Source organism: Gouania willdenowi, chromosome 12 (assembly GCF_900634775.1).
Source record: "Gouania willdenowi chromosome 12, fGouWil2.1, whole genome shotgun sequence".
Taxonomy (NCBI): Eukaryota; Metazoa; Chordata; class Actinopteri; order Blenniiformes; family Gobiesocidae; genus Gouania; species Gouania willdenowi.
In genome coordinates, this window is record NC_041055.1 from 25689085 (window position 1) to 25706287 (window position 17203).

Sequence of the window (17203 nt, forward strand, 5' to 3'; positions counted from 1 at the left end):
CATTTCTATATACAGTACATGAATTACAAAATATATAAGAAACCGACAATATTCAAGCAATAACTGATAAATATCAGTTCCAACAGGATCTTTACTTTACATTTCTTAGATTTTGGGACCAATTTCTATTTAATAAAGGGAAATATTATGTCATAGTTTGAGGAAAATTGAAAGATTTTGGAAGAATTTTGAGTTTTTTCAAGTGTTTAACATTAAAAATGACTGCAATCATGCCGTATAAGCACCGGGAAAAATTGTGAACCCCTGCAAATATTGTTAAGTTTCATTTACACAATTATTCATGTTTTCTCTGTCATTTTTACTTTCTTCTGCAGGCCAAATTGAATGCTCCAAAGGGCTGGATTTGTCCCCTGGGCCATGAGTTTGACACATGTCAAAGGTGGTCGTACATCCCGTCCGACTGAGGAGGAGGAGGCGGAAGGAATGTAGGGAGGAAGAGTAGCAGCCATTGTGTGTGTGTGTGTGTGTGTGTGTGTGTGTGGTGATGGCACAAAATCCCAACCTGTTATTAGAAAAATAGATAAAATCACAATCTATAAATGTAAGACAATTAGGGATGAGCGATGTTTTCCGTAAAATGTTTTTTAGATAATATGTTAGGGTTTAATTTTTTCAGACAACTTTTTTTAGGCAATTTACTTTGAAATTTACTTTGATCTCCTGACCTGTTTCGACTGCAAACTGTCAGTCTTCCTCAGAGGCATCTACTGATTTATTTGATGTATCCTTACGGGCTCTTTCATAAGGAAAGCATCAAATCATCTCCTGATGGCTTTCACGTGTCCTGATGAACAGTTGAAACGTGCCAGGAGATCAAAGTAAATTTCAAAGTAAATTTCCTGAAAGAAGTTGTGTGAATAAATTAAACCTTAACATAAAATGTAATATCGGTCGACGTCTGTGTCCGTTTTTCCACTGATGTTGAAAAAGTGACGTCTGCCGACGTTTGAGAAAACACACGAAACACGAATACGGCACTTATTCCATCACAAATTATAAATAAGTATTCTTATTTTGCACAGATGATGTTGTGTAAAACATCCAGTGATGAATCACATTAAAAGTAGGCTTAACCTCTCATTTCCCTGGACTTATATTAATTATGAGCTAAAATTAAGTTATAGGTAAGATGATCTATGTATAAGTCAGTAAAAAATAATGACACGTGCACTGTTTATTACAGTTAAAATTTTAAAAAAGAAAAGAAAAATTTGATTTTTTTTTTTTTTTTTTACTTTTTTTAATAAGAGATTAGGATTTTGTCAGTTGGGATTTTTTTCCATCTTTTAAGGATTATTCGTACGTGATGGACTCATTTTGTGTCCCGAGATCTGAAGGTATAACTGTAAATCCATTATTTCTATTTTCTACTTCAAGCTCCCCTGCCTCGTGTGATAGAATAATGAATTATTAATATTAATCAGAGAGGAAGGATTGAGGAAGGATGCAGAATGGTGATGAAAAAAAGTGTCTGCTAAGGAAAAAACAAACAATGAAAATAATATTAACTTCGTCAGAAGAGGAGACATTGTTTCCATCTGCCACTCACACACATAAAACTATAAAACTACATTTAATATTGTTTTTTTTTTTTTGTTTTTTTAATGAAATCTAGCAGGACTTCATTTAGTTTTTCCTCTCTTCCCTGGTTTTTTTCCACGTGTTTTTTTTTTTTTTTTTTTCACATTTACAAATCACAGCTGGGATACACAACAATCACATTAACGCATTCGACACTTAGTCCGCCTTTCGAAAGCCTTTAAAAAAAAAAACAGCAACAACAACAACAACTTCACCCTTAGTTTGAATCTGAATAATTCTGCAAACTCAGACAAAAAAAAAAAACATGCACTAAAGAGCAAATTTCCTTGTTTTTACAGAGTAATTCAAGCCTTTGATGTTTTGGTCAAAATGATCGATTCCTATAGTATTAAAATTCCCATCATTAATGTGAAGTTAGCCGCAGAATTCATCATCTGCATGTGTTTTTAACTAGCTGTAAGAGTAAATTACCTGGCTTGTTCAAGCGTTTTCTGTGTTTATACATACTGTGCATACACTAACCAGTTCTTCACAGTCTCTATATGGTTTCATCTAAAGTCTGAGGGTCTCTGTAGGTCATGCAGGGGGTTTTCAAGTATGATGCGTTGCTGTGATGAGGAGAGAGGGAGGGTCCTAGGTTGTCTATATGTAGTACAGGGGGGAGAGAGAGTCCTGAAAATGGCAGGAAGGTGGCGCTGTTGCCTAGGGGCTCTTTTTTTTTTTTCCAAAGGTAGGGAACAGCTTGAGGAGGAAGAAAGGAGCTCAGAAGTCTAGTGGGTCGGAGAAGGTGGGGGTCTCCGGCTGGACACAGACACACAGGGAAGGACAGAACAGAAGAGGAAAGGCTGGATTAATCCCAGTATGTGTATTTGTTTATGATGATGACGACACTCCGACTGAAGATAACAGGGCTCCTGTTCTGTAAATCATGCTCATATTCAGAAGTCCTGCACTGATGAGACACCAAATATTTATGATCGACAACACAAAGAAATCACACTTGGCATTATTTCAACACATGTGCTTGCAACTGGGAGCAAATGGTGACGGATCGACTGAATGACTGAACACTGATGATTCAAATGTTGCTTCATGTATGAATGAACTACGGTACTTTTGACCCTTCAAACACCTAGATTATCTCTTTCTCTACTCTGTGAGATTGCATCCCTCCCACAAAAAAACCGTAATCTAATAAAGCATAATAATAAAATTTTAGATTTTAGAGAATTAAAAAAATAATAGGAAGAATTTATTGCCAAATATACGTGTAACACATCGGGCCTGTACTACACAGCTGGATTTCCTGTCATCTTCTGGGATTTATTCCATGTGTCCTGAACAACGACGCTGGTTAAAGGGCCCATGTTAAGCTAAATAAACTTTTCTGTGTTTTAAACATCATAAAAGTACTATTTGGGTTTCATACACATGCCCAAAGTGTTTTTTTCATTGATTTCCTCAATCGTTAGAGGGCGATTTGCTCCGCGTTCCCACTTTGATGGCGAATTTGACGCAACACTGAGCCTCCAGGAAGCTCTCTGTCGTGATTGACATGTAAACAGACACGCCCACGAAGGTGAGCATTTCAGTGTGCTACGCGCAGTGCTATATATGTATTTTCTACAGTCTATGTATGTACCGGCGAACGCCCCGCCCCCGCGCTCTGTCTCGTGTTTATAAAGCAGCATGAGCTTGGCTACGGAATGGGTGGGAGGAGGGCGGGCCGTCCTCTGGCCCTATCATCGTGCGGGGAGGAGGAAGTCAGTGTCCCGTCTATAGACACGCCCACTTAAGAATATGCATAAGTAGGCCGCAAATCAGCCTGTTTGTGTAGAATTGGTCAGAAAGGGACTTTTCAGAGGCTAAAACTCTGAAAAACAGGCAAGTTTGGGAAAAAAAAACCTCAAATACTATGTTTTTGGGGTTCTTAGGGTGAAAAATAGCATGACATGGGACCTTTAACTTCTTCTAAATCACCATGGTAACTTAGGCTGACAAGCTTACCTGGTCATTCCTTTCATTTACCTGATGACATCCTATCAGAAACATAGATTTTTATCTGATGGACTGACCTACATTAGTCAACTGATAAAACCTGGTACATCGGGCGCTTTCAGACCGATAAATTCATGCATACATTCCTGTTTTCTGTGGCGACGCACAGAGCCTCAGTTCTATAGATAATACAGGCTGTATAAAATACAAATATTGTACAACTTATGATGTCGGCTGAGCTGTATGAATGCAGCATCAGAGCCACAGAATGCCACATGAATAGAAAAGTGAAACTGATCAGAGTGTCTGTTTTATTTGATGAATATTGTATAATCTCACTAATTTAAGAATTAACAGTCATCAATTCCTGCATTCCTTCCTTTCTGCTTTTTCTGCAGCAACAGTGTTGTTTTTGGTCTGATTATGGATTTTAATTCTTTATATTTAAAAAAAAAAAAGATTCCTCAATTATGACGTAAGTCTGCATAACTGGCCGCAATCTCCATCCCTTCTACTGTAGCGCGCATGTAGCCAGGCTGAATTCACCTGTTTCAAGTGAACGTGTTTATATCCCACTTCGTAGGACAGAGGCTCTGTTTTGTTAGGCGATAGAGAGATATCCCCAATGTACTTATCCAGTTTCGTAGTACAGGCCCATCACGTTGAATACTGATGATATTTAGCATTACTTATTGTTGGGAAAACTTTTTTTTAATGAATATATTTATCCAAAAAAGATGATGATATTTGGGTAAGTTTTGTCGACTTTTTTCAGGTTTTTAAGTTGCAAGCAGTTAAGATTCTTCTCAACCTCTTTGTTTTCGTTTGAAAGAATTTCAAGGCCCAACAAAAACAAAAACAAAAACAACACACAAGTTCTTACCTTACAACAAGAGTAAAAAAAAACAAAAACAACAGGAGTCACCAACAAGCTTGACTGAGTCAAAAGTCACAGGTTGACAAAAAACGAGGCCAGTGCAACCCTTTGAGGTCATTTCTTACTGATGTCATCGTTAGAGCGCACAGAGAAATCCCTGATCAATACGCATTAGCATTAACTCCACAGTCAGATGAGATTTTGATGCAAACACACACTCACACAAAACAGGAAGTGTGTTTGCACATGCAGCGCTCTGATGACTCCGTCATGCACTTAAAAAAAAAAGTTTTCTTTGAGGTTTGTGGACGAAACCTGACGTACCAGAATCGTTAGTCCTCATTGGTCAGTGATAGTTATTCTGTGGAGGTGTGGTGATGGAGGGAGGGGTGAAGAAAAGGAGGAGGAGGAGGAGGAGGAAGAGAGTGCAAACAGTTACAGTGCAGGAATAGACCAGCGTCGCCTGTGCATGGACCGGCTCAGTGTGTTGGGAAGTCATTTTTTGAATGGGAAAAAAATTAGCTTTAATGCATTAACATCAACTGGAGGTTTTGTAATGGTGAGCTTTTCCACAGCGACGCTGGTGTTTTCCAAACAGGCAAGCAGCTAACGCACAGCCAGCTTTACACACGCCCAGGGGTGGACTGGCCATCTGACATAGGGGGCATCGTCCCGGTGGGCCGGGCCGGTCTGCTACGTTGCTTTTAGACGAGCGAGTGGAGGCAGACATGGTAACAGGTGGCCAAAAATGGTCCAAAAGTGGGAAAAACATGGCAAGAAAAGAGTGAAAAGTGAATAAAATGGGCCAAAAGCTGTGAAGAGTGGCCAAAAAATGGGGAAATAAAGAGGAACCAGGTGGTATGTAATGGCAAAGGGTAGCTTAAATGTGCAAAATGTGGCAAAAAATTGTGAAAAAGGGCAAAAATGTGGAACACAAAAAGAGGCTAAATGTAGGGGAAAAGGGTAACAGGTAAGTGGTATTTATTGGGCACAATTTAGCTTATTTAGATGAAAAGTGGGAAAAAAATTAAAGAAAGGACAAAACAAGAACTTGCATATAATGGACAAAAATAGGGGGAAAAAAGGACATTTATTGGCAAAAGGAAGCTAAAGTCTGAAAAAAGTGTCAGAAAAAAGTTTCCCCGTTTTAAAGTTTTCTTGGAGAATTTTTGTCCCAGTCCACCCCTGCACACGCCTCACCACAAACAGGAAGTGACAACACAAAAGGACGAGCAACTCTTTGAGAAACCTTTTTAAACCTTTCACACACGCTTTAGTACAGATATCTCATGGGTCAGATGAGGACTGGAGTGTGTGATGAACACTGTGCTGGCTCCTGCTGCCAATGACAATGAAACTGAAAAACCCACTCATGTCGGACGATTCATTATTGATTAATGATGCTGCTATCCAGCTACGTCTCCATTCAGCTTTGCTCTTAAAAAAAAGAGAGCTCGCCACTCAATTTACCTTCTTCATCCAGGTGTCTTCACATCCCCCTTAGCAACAAAGAGTATCCACACTTCAGCATCACGTCTGGACGTGAATGGATCTGATAAATACACAGGTAGAGCTTACCTGGGCACGCTCGGGGGTGCACGGTTAGGCCGAGAGGGCACAGAGGGTGGAGGCCCGCTGTAGGGATCCGGAGAAGCCCCCGGACGGGAAGGGACAGGGGGTCCCCCGGCAGGAGGGGGTCCTGGTGGAGGCCCACGTGATCCGGGGCGGGCAGGCGGAGCTCTGCGGTTTGGAGTTGGGCTGGTGGCTGGAGATCTGAAGAAGACACGAAGAAGAAGGAGGTCACCTCATAAAACACCACTGGGTCATTCCAAGTCATTAAAACAAACGGACCATGCCCTTCGGTCGAAAAAAATCAGAATATTTACCAATTGGCACACTGTTCAGGAACACTTTTTGAGATATGGCCAATTTAGTTTGGGTGGTATGTGTCGATTTTTGTGCATCCTTGGTACATGGACTTACCCATTAACCAATGCATATATGTGACTAATCATGAGTGATTTGAACAGTCTACGTACATAGATCATAGCTGAGGCATATGCAAAGTTGTTTACTGAAGGCCCAAACATGTTTGAGCCTGAAACCCAGACAACCTTTTCTTCAATTTTGAGAGGCTGGAATGTCCACCAGATAGGCTGTATAGCAGATATTTTTGTATATTCTAAGAGAATACGTGGAGCTTTATTACTATACAAAATCTCAGTTTCCTTTGTGGTGTAGTTCCTGAGATATTGGAAGTTGTAAATGGAAGAAAAATAAGAAAATCGACACATTACCCCCCTCACTAAATTGGCCATATCTCAAAAAGTATTCAACCAATCAAAATAAAAAATTACGGAAAAAATAGAGAAACAAGTCTGAATTTTTTGAGACCAAAGTGAGTGGGATACTCTTAAAAAATAGTTGAAATGACATGGAATGACCCAACTAAGTTTCAACATCAGACAGGAAACAGAAGTATACAACATTTGCTTACTTCCTGTCGGTGCTTACCTTCCTCCGGAGCCGCCCCGGCTCACCTGCAGCCAGGAGTCGTCCACAGGCGGCGGCATGGCGGTGGTCACAGTGGTGGTGCTGATGTCACCGATGATGCTGAGAGCTTCTCGTAGCGCGTGGTACATTCGCAGCATCTCGTCGCGGTGCTGAGCCTGCTCCTGGGACTCCTCCATCAAAGTGTTCTGGTCGCCGCACGAGTAGAGTTGAGCCAACAGCTCGGAGTTAATGAACTCCTTCGTCTGGAAAGAGTGAAGAGAACATTAAGGGTTTGTTTTCTATCACAGCATCATTGTCAGTGTCAGTTTTGCTCACATTGATAATCATAAGATACATTATGGTCTTAGGCATCAAGTCTCGAACTGTTTTGTTGACGATGGCCATGTACGAGTCCACCAGGTTGCGGATGGTCTCCACCTGGCGTTCCAGTTGAGGATCCATGCTGTGCATGAAGTTGTCCGAGCTGTTTTCATCTCCAGTATCGCTCTGTGAAAACACAGAGATCCATTAAGCTATCAGAGGAGACCATGGGTGCGTCCAAATAGTCCCTCCTATGTCCTTTCCTATCCACATTTCCTTAACCCTAAAAAGCGTTTAAGTGGCGGCCATGATAAGGAGCATTCCAATTCTCTAAAAACTAAGGAAAGGAGGCTTAATACTTCCTTTATAACTTCCTTTAGCCTAGGAAACACTGATGCATCCTTTACCAAAGGAAACCAGATAATGCTGACTCACAATTCCATGCGGTGACAACATTTAAAGGGACCGAGCTCATCCGAGGGTTCTAGGAAACTCACGATGAGTGAAAACAAAGCGTTCTGTGAGTCAAGAAAAAGGGATCAGTGACAATTTTAGCCACAATATGTTTTATTCAAAATATTCCATTTACCTAGGAATGCTTTGTGTGGTTTTACACTTGTATGCCTATAACGTTATGTCGGCCTATATCTTTCATAAAATCCTACTTATTTTGGAATAATGTTGATTTCTGAGTGTGAGCAACCATTCTCACTGTGACGTTCTTTTAGTTTCACTTTTGTTCCTCGTAGCCAGGTAGCCTCTTTTCCTTTGATTTACATTTAAACCTTGTGATATTTGAGAATATCAAATATTCTCAAATATTCCCGAAAAATTCCCATTTTTCGGGAATTTGTAGTTTCATCACCACGGCAGACGTCACTAACCTTCATCACCGTGGAACTATTACGTCACCTAGTGGAAGTGTGTCTGATTGTCAAAATAAAGTGACGGCCTCTCCCCTGACTCCTTTGGGAAGTCTCCTAACACCTTTCCTAAACCCTGTGATGTCATTAAGGAAAAGTAGATAGGAAAGGAGATAGGAGGGACTCAGCCCTAAGTAAGGCAACATAAAAGATTGTTTGTCATGTCAACAAGTTACGTTAGCAAAATACTGATCATGTTTCTATCATTTAAAAAAAATAAACGTTTGACTATTTCCCAAGCTTAAAAACAACAACAGAATATTAAAAAGGTGTGACGTGATTAGAATAACATACCTTTCCTTCCTTCTCCTACATGGTCAAACAGCAAAAAAAAAAAGATACAAGACAATGAAAAAGACAAATAGCTCATAATAGATGCAACAGTCAAATTAATTACACAGATATTACAAAATTTGCATGAAATAAACAAGATAATTTCAATTGACAGTGTTTCAAGAGACATTTTACAGGAAATCCAGCAATAAATGATAAAGTGTTTAAATCATACCGTGACCCGTTCGGGATAAACTCCGGCTCTGAGGAAAGAAGCCTTCCATGCGTCGACATCTTCCAGACTCTCACAGGCCAATTCCAGCTGACGGTAATCCTTATACACATTTCTAAGGACACAAAGTGTTAAAACATGAACGATACATATCGTATTGTCTGTGGACTCTAGGCTCCTATTGACGTATTTCATTATATATTCATTCATAGTTATTTCAGCTATATTCTGTATTTTCATCACGTTTTGTAGATTTTTAGACTTTAGGTCGACCGACTCTCATTTTCTTGCTGTTCTTGCGTCGCCGCTGCTTTTCCAAAACATAAACCCCAGATTTTCCTGTGATCTCTAAAACTGCACCATCTTAGAAGTTTAAGGTAAAATAGAAACACCTTAATCCAGGGTTGGGGTCAATAACATTTTTCAATTATAATTATTAGGGATGTCCCGATACAACTTTTTCACTTCTGATATGATACCGCTATTGCAGTCTTGCAACACCGATATGATATCAGCACGAATCATACATACTTTTATGACTTATTTTGTAGTGTGGAATGTTAGAAAAAACTTGATGAAGTGATGTTACTCAAACAGAGAACAATAGTCAGCAACAGTAGGCTACTGTGTTAGAGTGTGAACCACAGTCACCTATGGATAGAAGTGCTGGTGTGGAAAATTTTATCGAAGAGCTTGTATCGGTGATTTTAGATGCAGGCCGATAAAGTCCGATATTGGTTTTCTGGCTGGTATCGGACATATATCCGATATCAATATCGGATCGGGACACCCCTCATAATTATCCATGTTTAAATACAACTCAGTTACCATTACGGTGACCAGTATTATTTTTCCAATTACAATCAAAATTTTAATGATTATTTTTCCTCTGTAAGTCAATTATAATTACATTGTTAATTACTGAGCCTTTAATAAATAACCTTGTAAAACTTAATCTTCCTCTTGTGTTTCGGGTTAGGGTAAAATACAAAAAAATATGATCTATCATCCAATTTGTTTTTCATCTCTTGAATACCTTGTTAGGCTTCTTAATCAATGAAAATATTAGTATTAATATTTTTAGTGCGGGGCCGTTTTAATCAGATTTGTGTTTAATTAAAATGTTAATGACGACATTTATAGAATTTTCATGCCATTTACAGTACAATTAAAAAGTCAAGTATCCTAACTTAATTACAATTCAATTATGATTACAACAGCAACACCTTTTTCCAATTACAATTATGTCATAATTGTCATAATATGGGAGTCTTTATTCTTCCCACTCCTTTACAAGCAAACATTATTACAATTATAAGTGTAGATGAATCATATATAATATTTTGAACATCTTGTTTTCTCTGTTGGGGTTTCCTTGTACACAAATATGTTTTTTTTTTGTTCCTTTTTGTTTTTCTTTCTTGTCCCTCCTCGAAACAAACAAATAAATGAAATAATAGTAATTAATGATCACTTATGCGATTACAATTACAATTGTAATTCTAGTTTAGTCAGTTACCATAGTGATTTCACTCATCATAACCCTGTTGTTAGTTTTGTTTTGCATATGAATCTGAATGGTGTGCATGTGAGGAGAGTCAGACCTCTGCTCTGTGTTGAAGAGAGCAAAGATGTGTTTGCTGGACATGAAGCCTTTCTCCACATCTCGCAGCTTCAGGTTGTCCACCTGCAGCATGTACTTCTTCTCCTTCTCCTGCAGAGGGCGAAAGGCACACACCGAGGCATGAATGCAGATTTGTATTGAACCATTTGGTGCAGAGTTTACAGGTTCTCCTCCTGCTCTGCAACACTTGTGTGACTTTGGACTGCAATGAACTTCCAAACTGTTCCTTTTGTGTGCGTGTGTGTGTGTGTTTTCAGTTTTATGCTGCGAGTAAAGTCTCATGAGTCATGACGACTAAGGTCGATCAAGTGGATGGAAGCCACTGTTGAACAAATAATCAGTTATGAAACGTTAATAGACAAAAAGTAGTTGGATTTTGTTTTAGGAAAGAGACGAGAGGAAAACGCTCCCACAGTAAATCTTTAGAGCAGAGAGACTTGAACAAAAAAAAAGATGGATGGGAAAGTTGTGCTCAGCCACAGAGTCTGTGGTTTTGATTAGCGTTGTATAGAGAGGGCAAGGAACAAATGAGAAACACACACACACACAGAGAGAAAGAGAGAGAGAGAGAGAAGAAAGAGTAAAATTAGAATGGTGAAAAAGGAGATTTTAAAATAAAATGGAGTGAGTCTTGAACACACACACACACACACACACACACACACACACACACACACACACACACACACTCTCTCTTTAGCTGCAAACATCTATCAGTGTAGACTCTAACTAACCTTAAAACCATCTGGAAGGGAAACCACAGGGCCCAGCTCTGCCCCAACTTAAGGTACATGTATTTGTGTGTGTGTGTGTGTGTGTGTGTGTGTGTGTGTGTGTGTGTGTGTGTGCGTGTGTGTGTGTGTGTGTGTGTGTGTGTGTGTGTGTGTGTGTGTGTGTTTGAAAGTGAGAGAATAATGTGGTTGTATAGTGGGACCAAACTCCATCAAAGGTTTTATGACCCGTGCAGCTAAATGGCCATATTCTCTAAATGTAAAACCACACACACACACACACACACACAGACACATTTGGCAGGACTACACACATATACACACACCCGATACACAATACAAAAACTAAAAAAAGAAGAAAAAAACAGTCCCAGACTGCTGACATCATCATTTACTGCAGTGACGAGTCTCTGTCCTCCATCTTTTCACTATCCTGTATTTCTTTTTCTCATCGTTTTACCTTTTCTCTATATTTCCCCTGTTTTTCCATAGTTCTCCTCACTTTCTGCTCCCCCCACCCGCCCCCCAAGCGTGAGCAGCTCTGGACTGATTCATACATTTCCTCTCCTCTGGCGTGTAAATCCAGTCCAGAGAGTTGGAAAGGGAAGCAGACAGAGAGGTACGGGGGGATGTTTGGTCAATGAGTACATGATGTGGGGAGAAAGAAGTTTGACTAAAGAACACAAAGCCTATCAACTGTTAGTTTAAGCTTTGATGCATCTACAAGTTACGGTAGTGGTTCTCAACCTTTTCAGCCCCTTTTCAACCCCTAAAATGAAAGCAGCCAGAGACCAGGGACCTCCACTGTACCTGGAGGTGGTTGAACACAGACATAAATATTGAAGAACAGTCAGGTGGAGACAGGGTCATCTATAAGGGGGAATAAAGGGGAGAGATTTTTGGGGTCCATCCATAAAGTCAGCAAAATGATGGTCCATTGTTTTATGAATCTGTGATAAACACATTTATTTATTTATCTGAATAATATCCACTGTTATCCAGGAAGTTTATTATTATTTGCTCCAGTATATAGCGAAGTCATCTTAAAGATGTAAATCCTTGTTTTAATCAGACATAAAATAGGTTAAAAGTGGCAAATTAGAGTGGCCACAAGCAAAAAATTGGTAAAAAAATTGTTCAAAGTGTCAATATTGGCTTAAATGTAACAAAAATGGGGAAATTTTGGTATATGTAATTTAAAAAGTAGTAACAATTAGTTTAAACTGGCAAAGAATGCGCATGACAAATCATGAATGTGGTTAAACTGGCAAAAATAAGCATGAGATATGGTGAAAAGAGACTAAAAGTTACAATAATGGATCAACATATGCAACATTAGGTGGGAAAAGTGGTGGAAAGAGTTTATAAATGCTAAAAATGTGCAGAAAAGGCATTGAAAGTGGCAGAGTAATGTTGCAAAAACGCATTAAAAGGAGCAAAAATATGGCAAAAAAAAGTGATGAAAATAGGTTAAAGTTATGTGTAGTTGCAGAAAAAGGGTAAAAGTAAGCAAAAATTGGATCAAATTGGCAAACCCCTCCCAGTGTCTTGTGACCCCAAATGGGGTCCTGATCCCAATGGTGAGAACCCCTGGAATACAGGCGATAGATGCAGCAAATGACAATAAGTGCCCATATTTCCAGCATTTCTTAATTAATTTAATCACCACTTTGTCAGCCCTTTTGTAACCATGGTTTTATATATGTGGCTGTACTTCAGACTAATGGCTTTTCCACATGTACCTATAAAGTTCAGTCAGTATATGAGCAGGCAACGCTACAGATTTAAGACGCTGAACGCACTCACAGGGACACGCAAACCTCAGTGCACACTGATAAGCATGTGACATGCGTTCTCAGCACTGTGAAGTAAGAGCAGGGTTTGTTTGACCTTTGCATGCTGAACAAAGATTAAGAAAAACACAAACCTGTGGTTAGTCTTCTTTGTGTGGGAGGGGGAGTTATATTAAATAGAGACGCTTGAACAGATTGTTCACTTTTAGAGGTTTTACTTCTTTGACTCCATTGAAAAAGTTTGTTCATCCATCTGATGATAATACGCATATGTACTTTTGCTCCGACTGTAACTATAGAAACTCCGTGGTACTAAAAACACACAATCAGGTGTGTTGAAGGAAAAAATATACCCAAATAAAACCTCTGCATGCACTGGAAACACATGCAAACCCATCACAGAAATACAATCAACCATTATTTTTTTTGTTCTGACACATTAAAGAGAAATAGAGATGGCACTGCTTTTTATTCAGAAATAATAACTATTCATTTACAAAAAAAATATGAAAAATTTAGGAATTTTGAATTTTCATTTTAATTTTTATCCTAAAATATTAGTTATAATACTTGTTTTTTAATCTCGTGCTATTAAAATTTGTGTATTTTTTCAGTAAATGAAATGACAAAAAACAACAACATTCACCATATTAATTAATTTACATTTCAATTTTGTCTTTTTCATTGTGACAATATTTGATCTTTTTCAGAAAAATCAATCATACAATTTTCAAAATAAAATTTCTAAAATAATTTACAGTCAATGCTTCAGGCTTCATTTTTCTTACAAATCCATCCCATAACTGCATTATTCTATTACCATAATTTTTATTTGCTGTTTTGGTTGATTTATTGGTTCATTTTACTATATAAAAAAATATTTTATAGTTCTATCTTTTAGTGATTTTGATGTGACATGTTTTTTTTTTTTTTTTTCTGGTGTTGATTCAAAGCACTTTGTATCAGCTTTAATTGTTATTAAAGTGCTCTAAACATACAGTAATACTGCTGGGTTGAGTTGAATTGACAGCACAGAATGATATCGTTGGTATTCATCATTTTGGTAAAACTATTTTAAATCATAAGTGCAAGTCAAAAATAACCACAGGGTTCTTTGCTGCTTTTTTTCATTCTGCTGTATGTAACTTATAACGGATAAAGGTAGAAGAAAAAGGCGGAGGAAGTTCAGGGTGTGTCTTGTCCTGAGGTTAGGCTGTACACACAAATACTCACTTATTACAACTTAGAGACTACGATGGGCAGGTGCCTCACATTTGGCAGCAGCAGCTGTGAAGGCGCTTTCTATTTTTATATACAAACTTACGGAGGAAACTATCCGTTTTCCGTTACTCTAACATAGTTTTTAGAGCTCCTTTAAAAATAAGGGCACATTGCATTTAAAATTCAAATCGAAACGGGAAAAAAAGACTGACTTGAAAGAAACAGCAAGAAAAAACTGTAACAACATACATTTTGTCCCTGAAACACCTTTTTCAGACAACTTAATAGTTGTTAGTAATTCAAAATACCTTCAGTGCGCACAAAAGTAAGACGTCAGCAATGAAAACACACCCAGCAGTCGTTGGCAGTGCAGTCGATGGTGTGTGTGTGTGTGTGTGTGCGTGCGTGTAAAAAGTACTTTTCATTCATATTTTGCTGGTGACTAATAGCAGCCTAATTATGAAAAGCCAGAGGAAGTTCACTTCTGCTTTTACAAAAGTCTTTCCATTCTCTCCCAAACCTTTAGAACTCTAAATTCAAATGAAATTCCTCTACACACACACACGCACACACAAAACACAAAAACAGATATATATACGTAAGTTTACATAAAACATATCCAATTAACACTCGGGAACAAATCGAGGCACTTTGTCTAAACCAAGAAGAAACTCATTTACAGATTCCGTGATTTTTTTTAAGTGGCTACATGTTATAGAGTCTGAATGTGAATTGGTGTGTATTTGTGTGTGTATGTTGATAGAAAAGTCCTGGCAACTTGGGCTCCGCATCAAAGAGCTGCGGAGAAGACGTTGGACATCTGGGAGCAATAACCCTGCCTCCAGCCCGTCATTACCACAAAGAGCGGGCCCTGGGTGGCAGCCAACGGCAATTTTCACAAGCCTCCTCCTCCTTCACCTTACTCCGTTATTCTTTCCCTCCATTCTTCTGCCATTCCCCAACTCACTCATGTCTTTGAGAAATACTAAACAAAGCAAAGACCTTTGTATTTCCTGAAGGAAATAACAAAACTGATCCGAAAACTGTGATGCCTTTGAGTTTAAAAAAGGATGTTTAACAAATACCTGAAAGGGTACCTGTCACGTTTCCACTAATCCAAAGATGTACACATTCATAAATACCTTCAAAGTACTTTACTAAGCAATTTAATCCTTTGAAATACAACCAATGGGAAGCAGCCATTTTTGTCCAGATGTGACGGGGCCGTGTTTTGCATCTCCCACCTTTTTTTTCTTCAACTTTATTCACTTTTCATGTTTTGGTCGTGCTTTTCTTCACATTTTCTTTTCATTTGTTGGACAACTAGGGTTGGGCATCGTATGAATTTGAACGATTTTGGTTCCAATTCCTAACGATTCCCAATTTTGATTCTTTTAAGACGCTGGGTCAAACAAGTTTCCATGTTTTAAATGAGCTCGCGAACCAAAGGTCTGTCTGGATGAAAGAGTTTGAACCTCTCCGTGAATTTTATTTTTATGAACTTTTTAGTTTTTATTAATTTTACTAGGAATTTCTCACGGGGATGTTTACAACTACACTTCCTGTGGATTCTTCTTCATTGGTGTACGGCGGCTTCTCCTTCCGGTGGGTATCGGGTATCTGGGTATCGATAGCAGGAATCAAAATAAAAATTTGAAGAATTCCGGGAGAATCGGAAAGTTAGTCCTGGGATCCATCGATACTCGATGCCCGACCCTACAGACAACACAAGGACGTGGGTTGGAGGTACTTTGGACGTGTCTCAAATGGTTTTTACAACCAAACTCTGTGGTCAGCCTACAATATTTACACGGACAAGACGTAGAACATGTGTGTCAAACTCATGGCTTGGGGGCCAAATCCGGCCCTTTGGAGCATCCAATTTGGCCCACAGGAGAAAATAAAAATGACAGAGAAAACATGAATCAATGTGTAAATGAAACTCAACACTTATGCATGATTGCAGTCATTTTTATTGTTAAACCATTTATTTAAACCATTTATGTTAAATCATTACATAATGAATCCCTTAATTTATTAGAAATTAACTCATTGCTTGGATATTATTGGTTTGTTATAATGTGAACGTAGAATTGCAAACAAGAGCACAATAATGTTGAAATTACTTGTTTTCCCGCTTAAAATTTGTGGCCCACTTGAGATCAAAGTACTCTGTATTTGGCCCCTGAACTAAAATTAGTTTGACACCTCTGTAGAGGATAAATAGTGATTCAGAGGAGGAAATACCGCCAGATATGTGCGTGACGGCGGATCCAATACAACACTGTTGCGATTAACAAGGACGAGCATTACTCGCCTGAACCTCTCATACTATACATGATCTTCACACAGAACTTTCAATATAACTTCATGACAGCTAGCCTTTAAATATGATCCATATTTTTTTTTAAACAAATTGGATCTATGAGTGACATTCCCAGAGAAACTCAAAAACAAAGCCAAACTCATTTAACTTGTAAGCTTTCAGACTTGGCATTGGTAAAGTTTAACGGTTTAATCAATCACAGCTCAATTGAAGGTACGTATTAAACATGCAGCTGTTGTTGACTCATCAAAGTACAAGGTTGCGGAAAAATCCTAATATAAACTCATCGCCCAAGGCGTCTCCAAGACTTCAGTCTGCCTGATGCTTCATAAAAGACACAATGTAACAAGAGTTCATCAATGCGGCCGCACACAAATGTTCCAGCTTCCAGAGAAGATGCATAAATCCTTGCATGAATTCTTGGTCTGCAGTTTTTTCTTCCCCCTACAACAATCCTTTAAAACACTGACAGCTATTTAATTCCACATGGCTTCCCTTGTGGGAATGATCGCATTCAAGAACAAAACATTTTCATGGAGAAAGGGAACAGGGCGAGCCACGAACAGACCCGGGTCACTGTTGCCTTCCTGTTTAGGCGCTAATTGCCAAGCAGTCAATTATCTGCTTTAGTATTTGCTTCTGCAGAGGGTCAGAGTAACAGCCTATGGAGGACGTGTGATCAATCACTAGTGACCACCTATGAGTAAAGGAAGGTGGGGGGGGGGGGGGGCTCATATAAACACTTGAAAATCCAACTACTGATGGACAATTTGTTTTATTCTGAGGCAAGAAGTTATCAGTAACATCTACTCACCAGCAAATCAAACC

At 38.8% G+C, this 17203-nt stretch overlaps 1 protein-coding gene across 4 annotated transcripts in view; it reads right to left on the reverse strand.

Moving 5' to 3' along the window:
• Positions 1–1631: 1631 nt before the first annotated feature.
• The window catches only part of dnm1a (dynamin 1a), a 64105-nt gene continuing 48533 nt past the window's right edge, over positions 1632–17203 (reverse strand). For all 4 annotated transcript variants that reach the window (XM_028463183.1, XM_028463185.1, XM_028463184.1 and 1 more), the window contains 7 exons: positions 10285–10394; positions 8684–8795; positions 8470–8484; positions 7268–7438; positions 6953–7194; positions 6017–6211; positions 1632–2364 (listed from right to left, as the gene is read on the reverse strand). In XM_028463183.1, the coding sequence (XP_028318984.1) occupies positions 2334–2364; positions 6017–6211; positions 6953–7194; positions 7268–7438; positions 8470–8484; positions 8684–8795; positions 10285–10394 (876 nt within the window). In that variant the 3' untranslated portion in view covers positions 1632–2333. The remainder of the gene's footprint in view (positions 2365–6016; positions 6212–6952; positions 7195–7267; positions 7439–8469; positions 8485–8683; positions 8796–10284; positions 10395–17203) is intronic.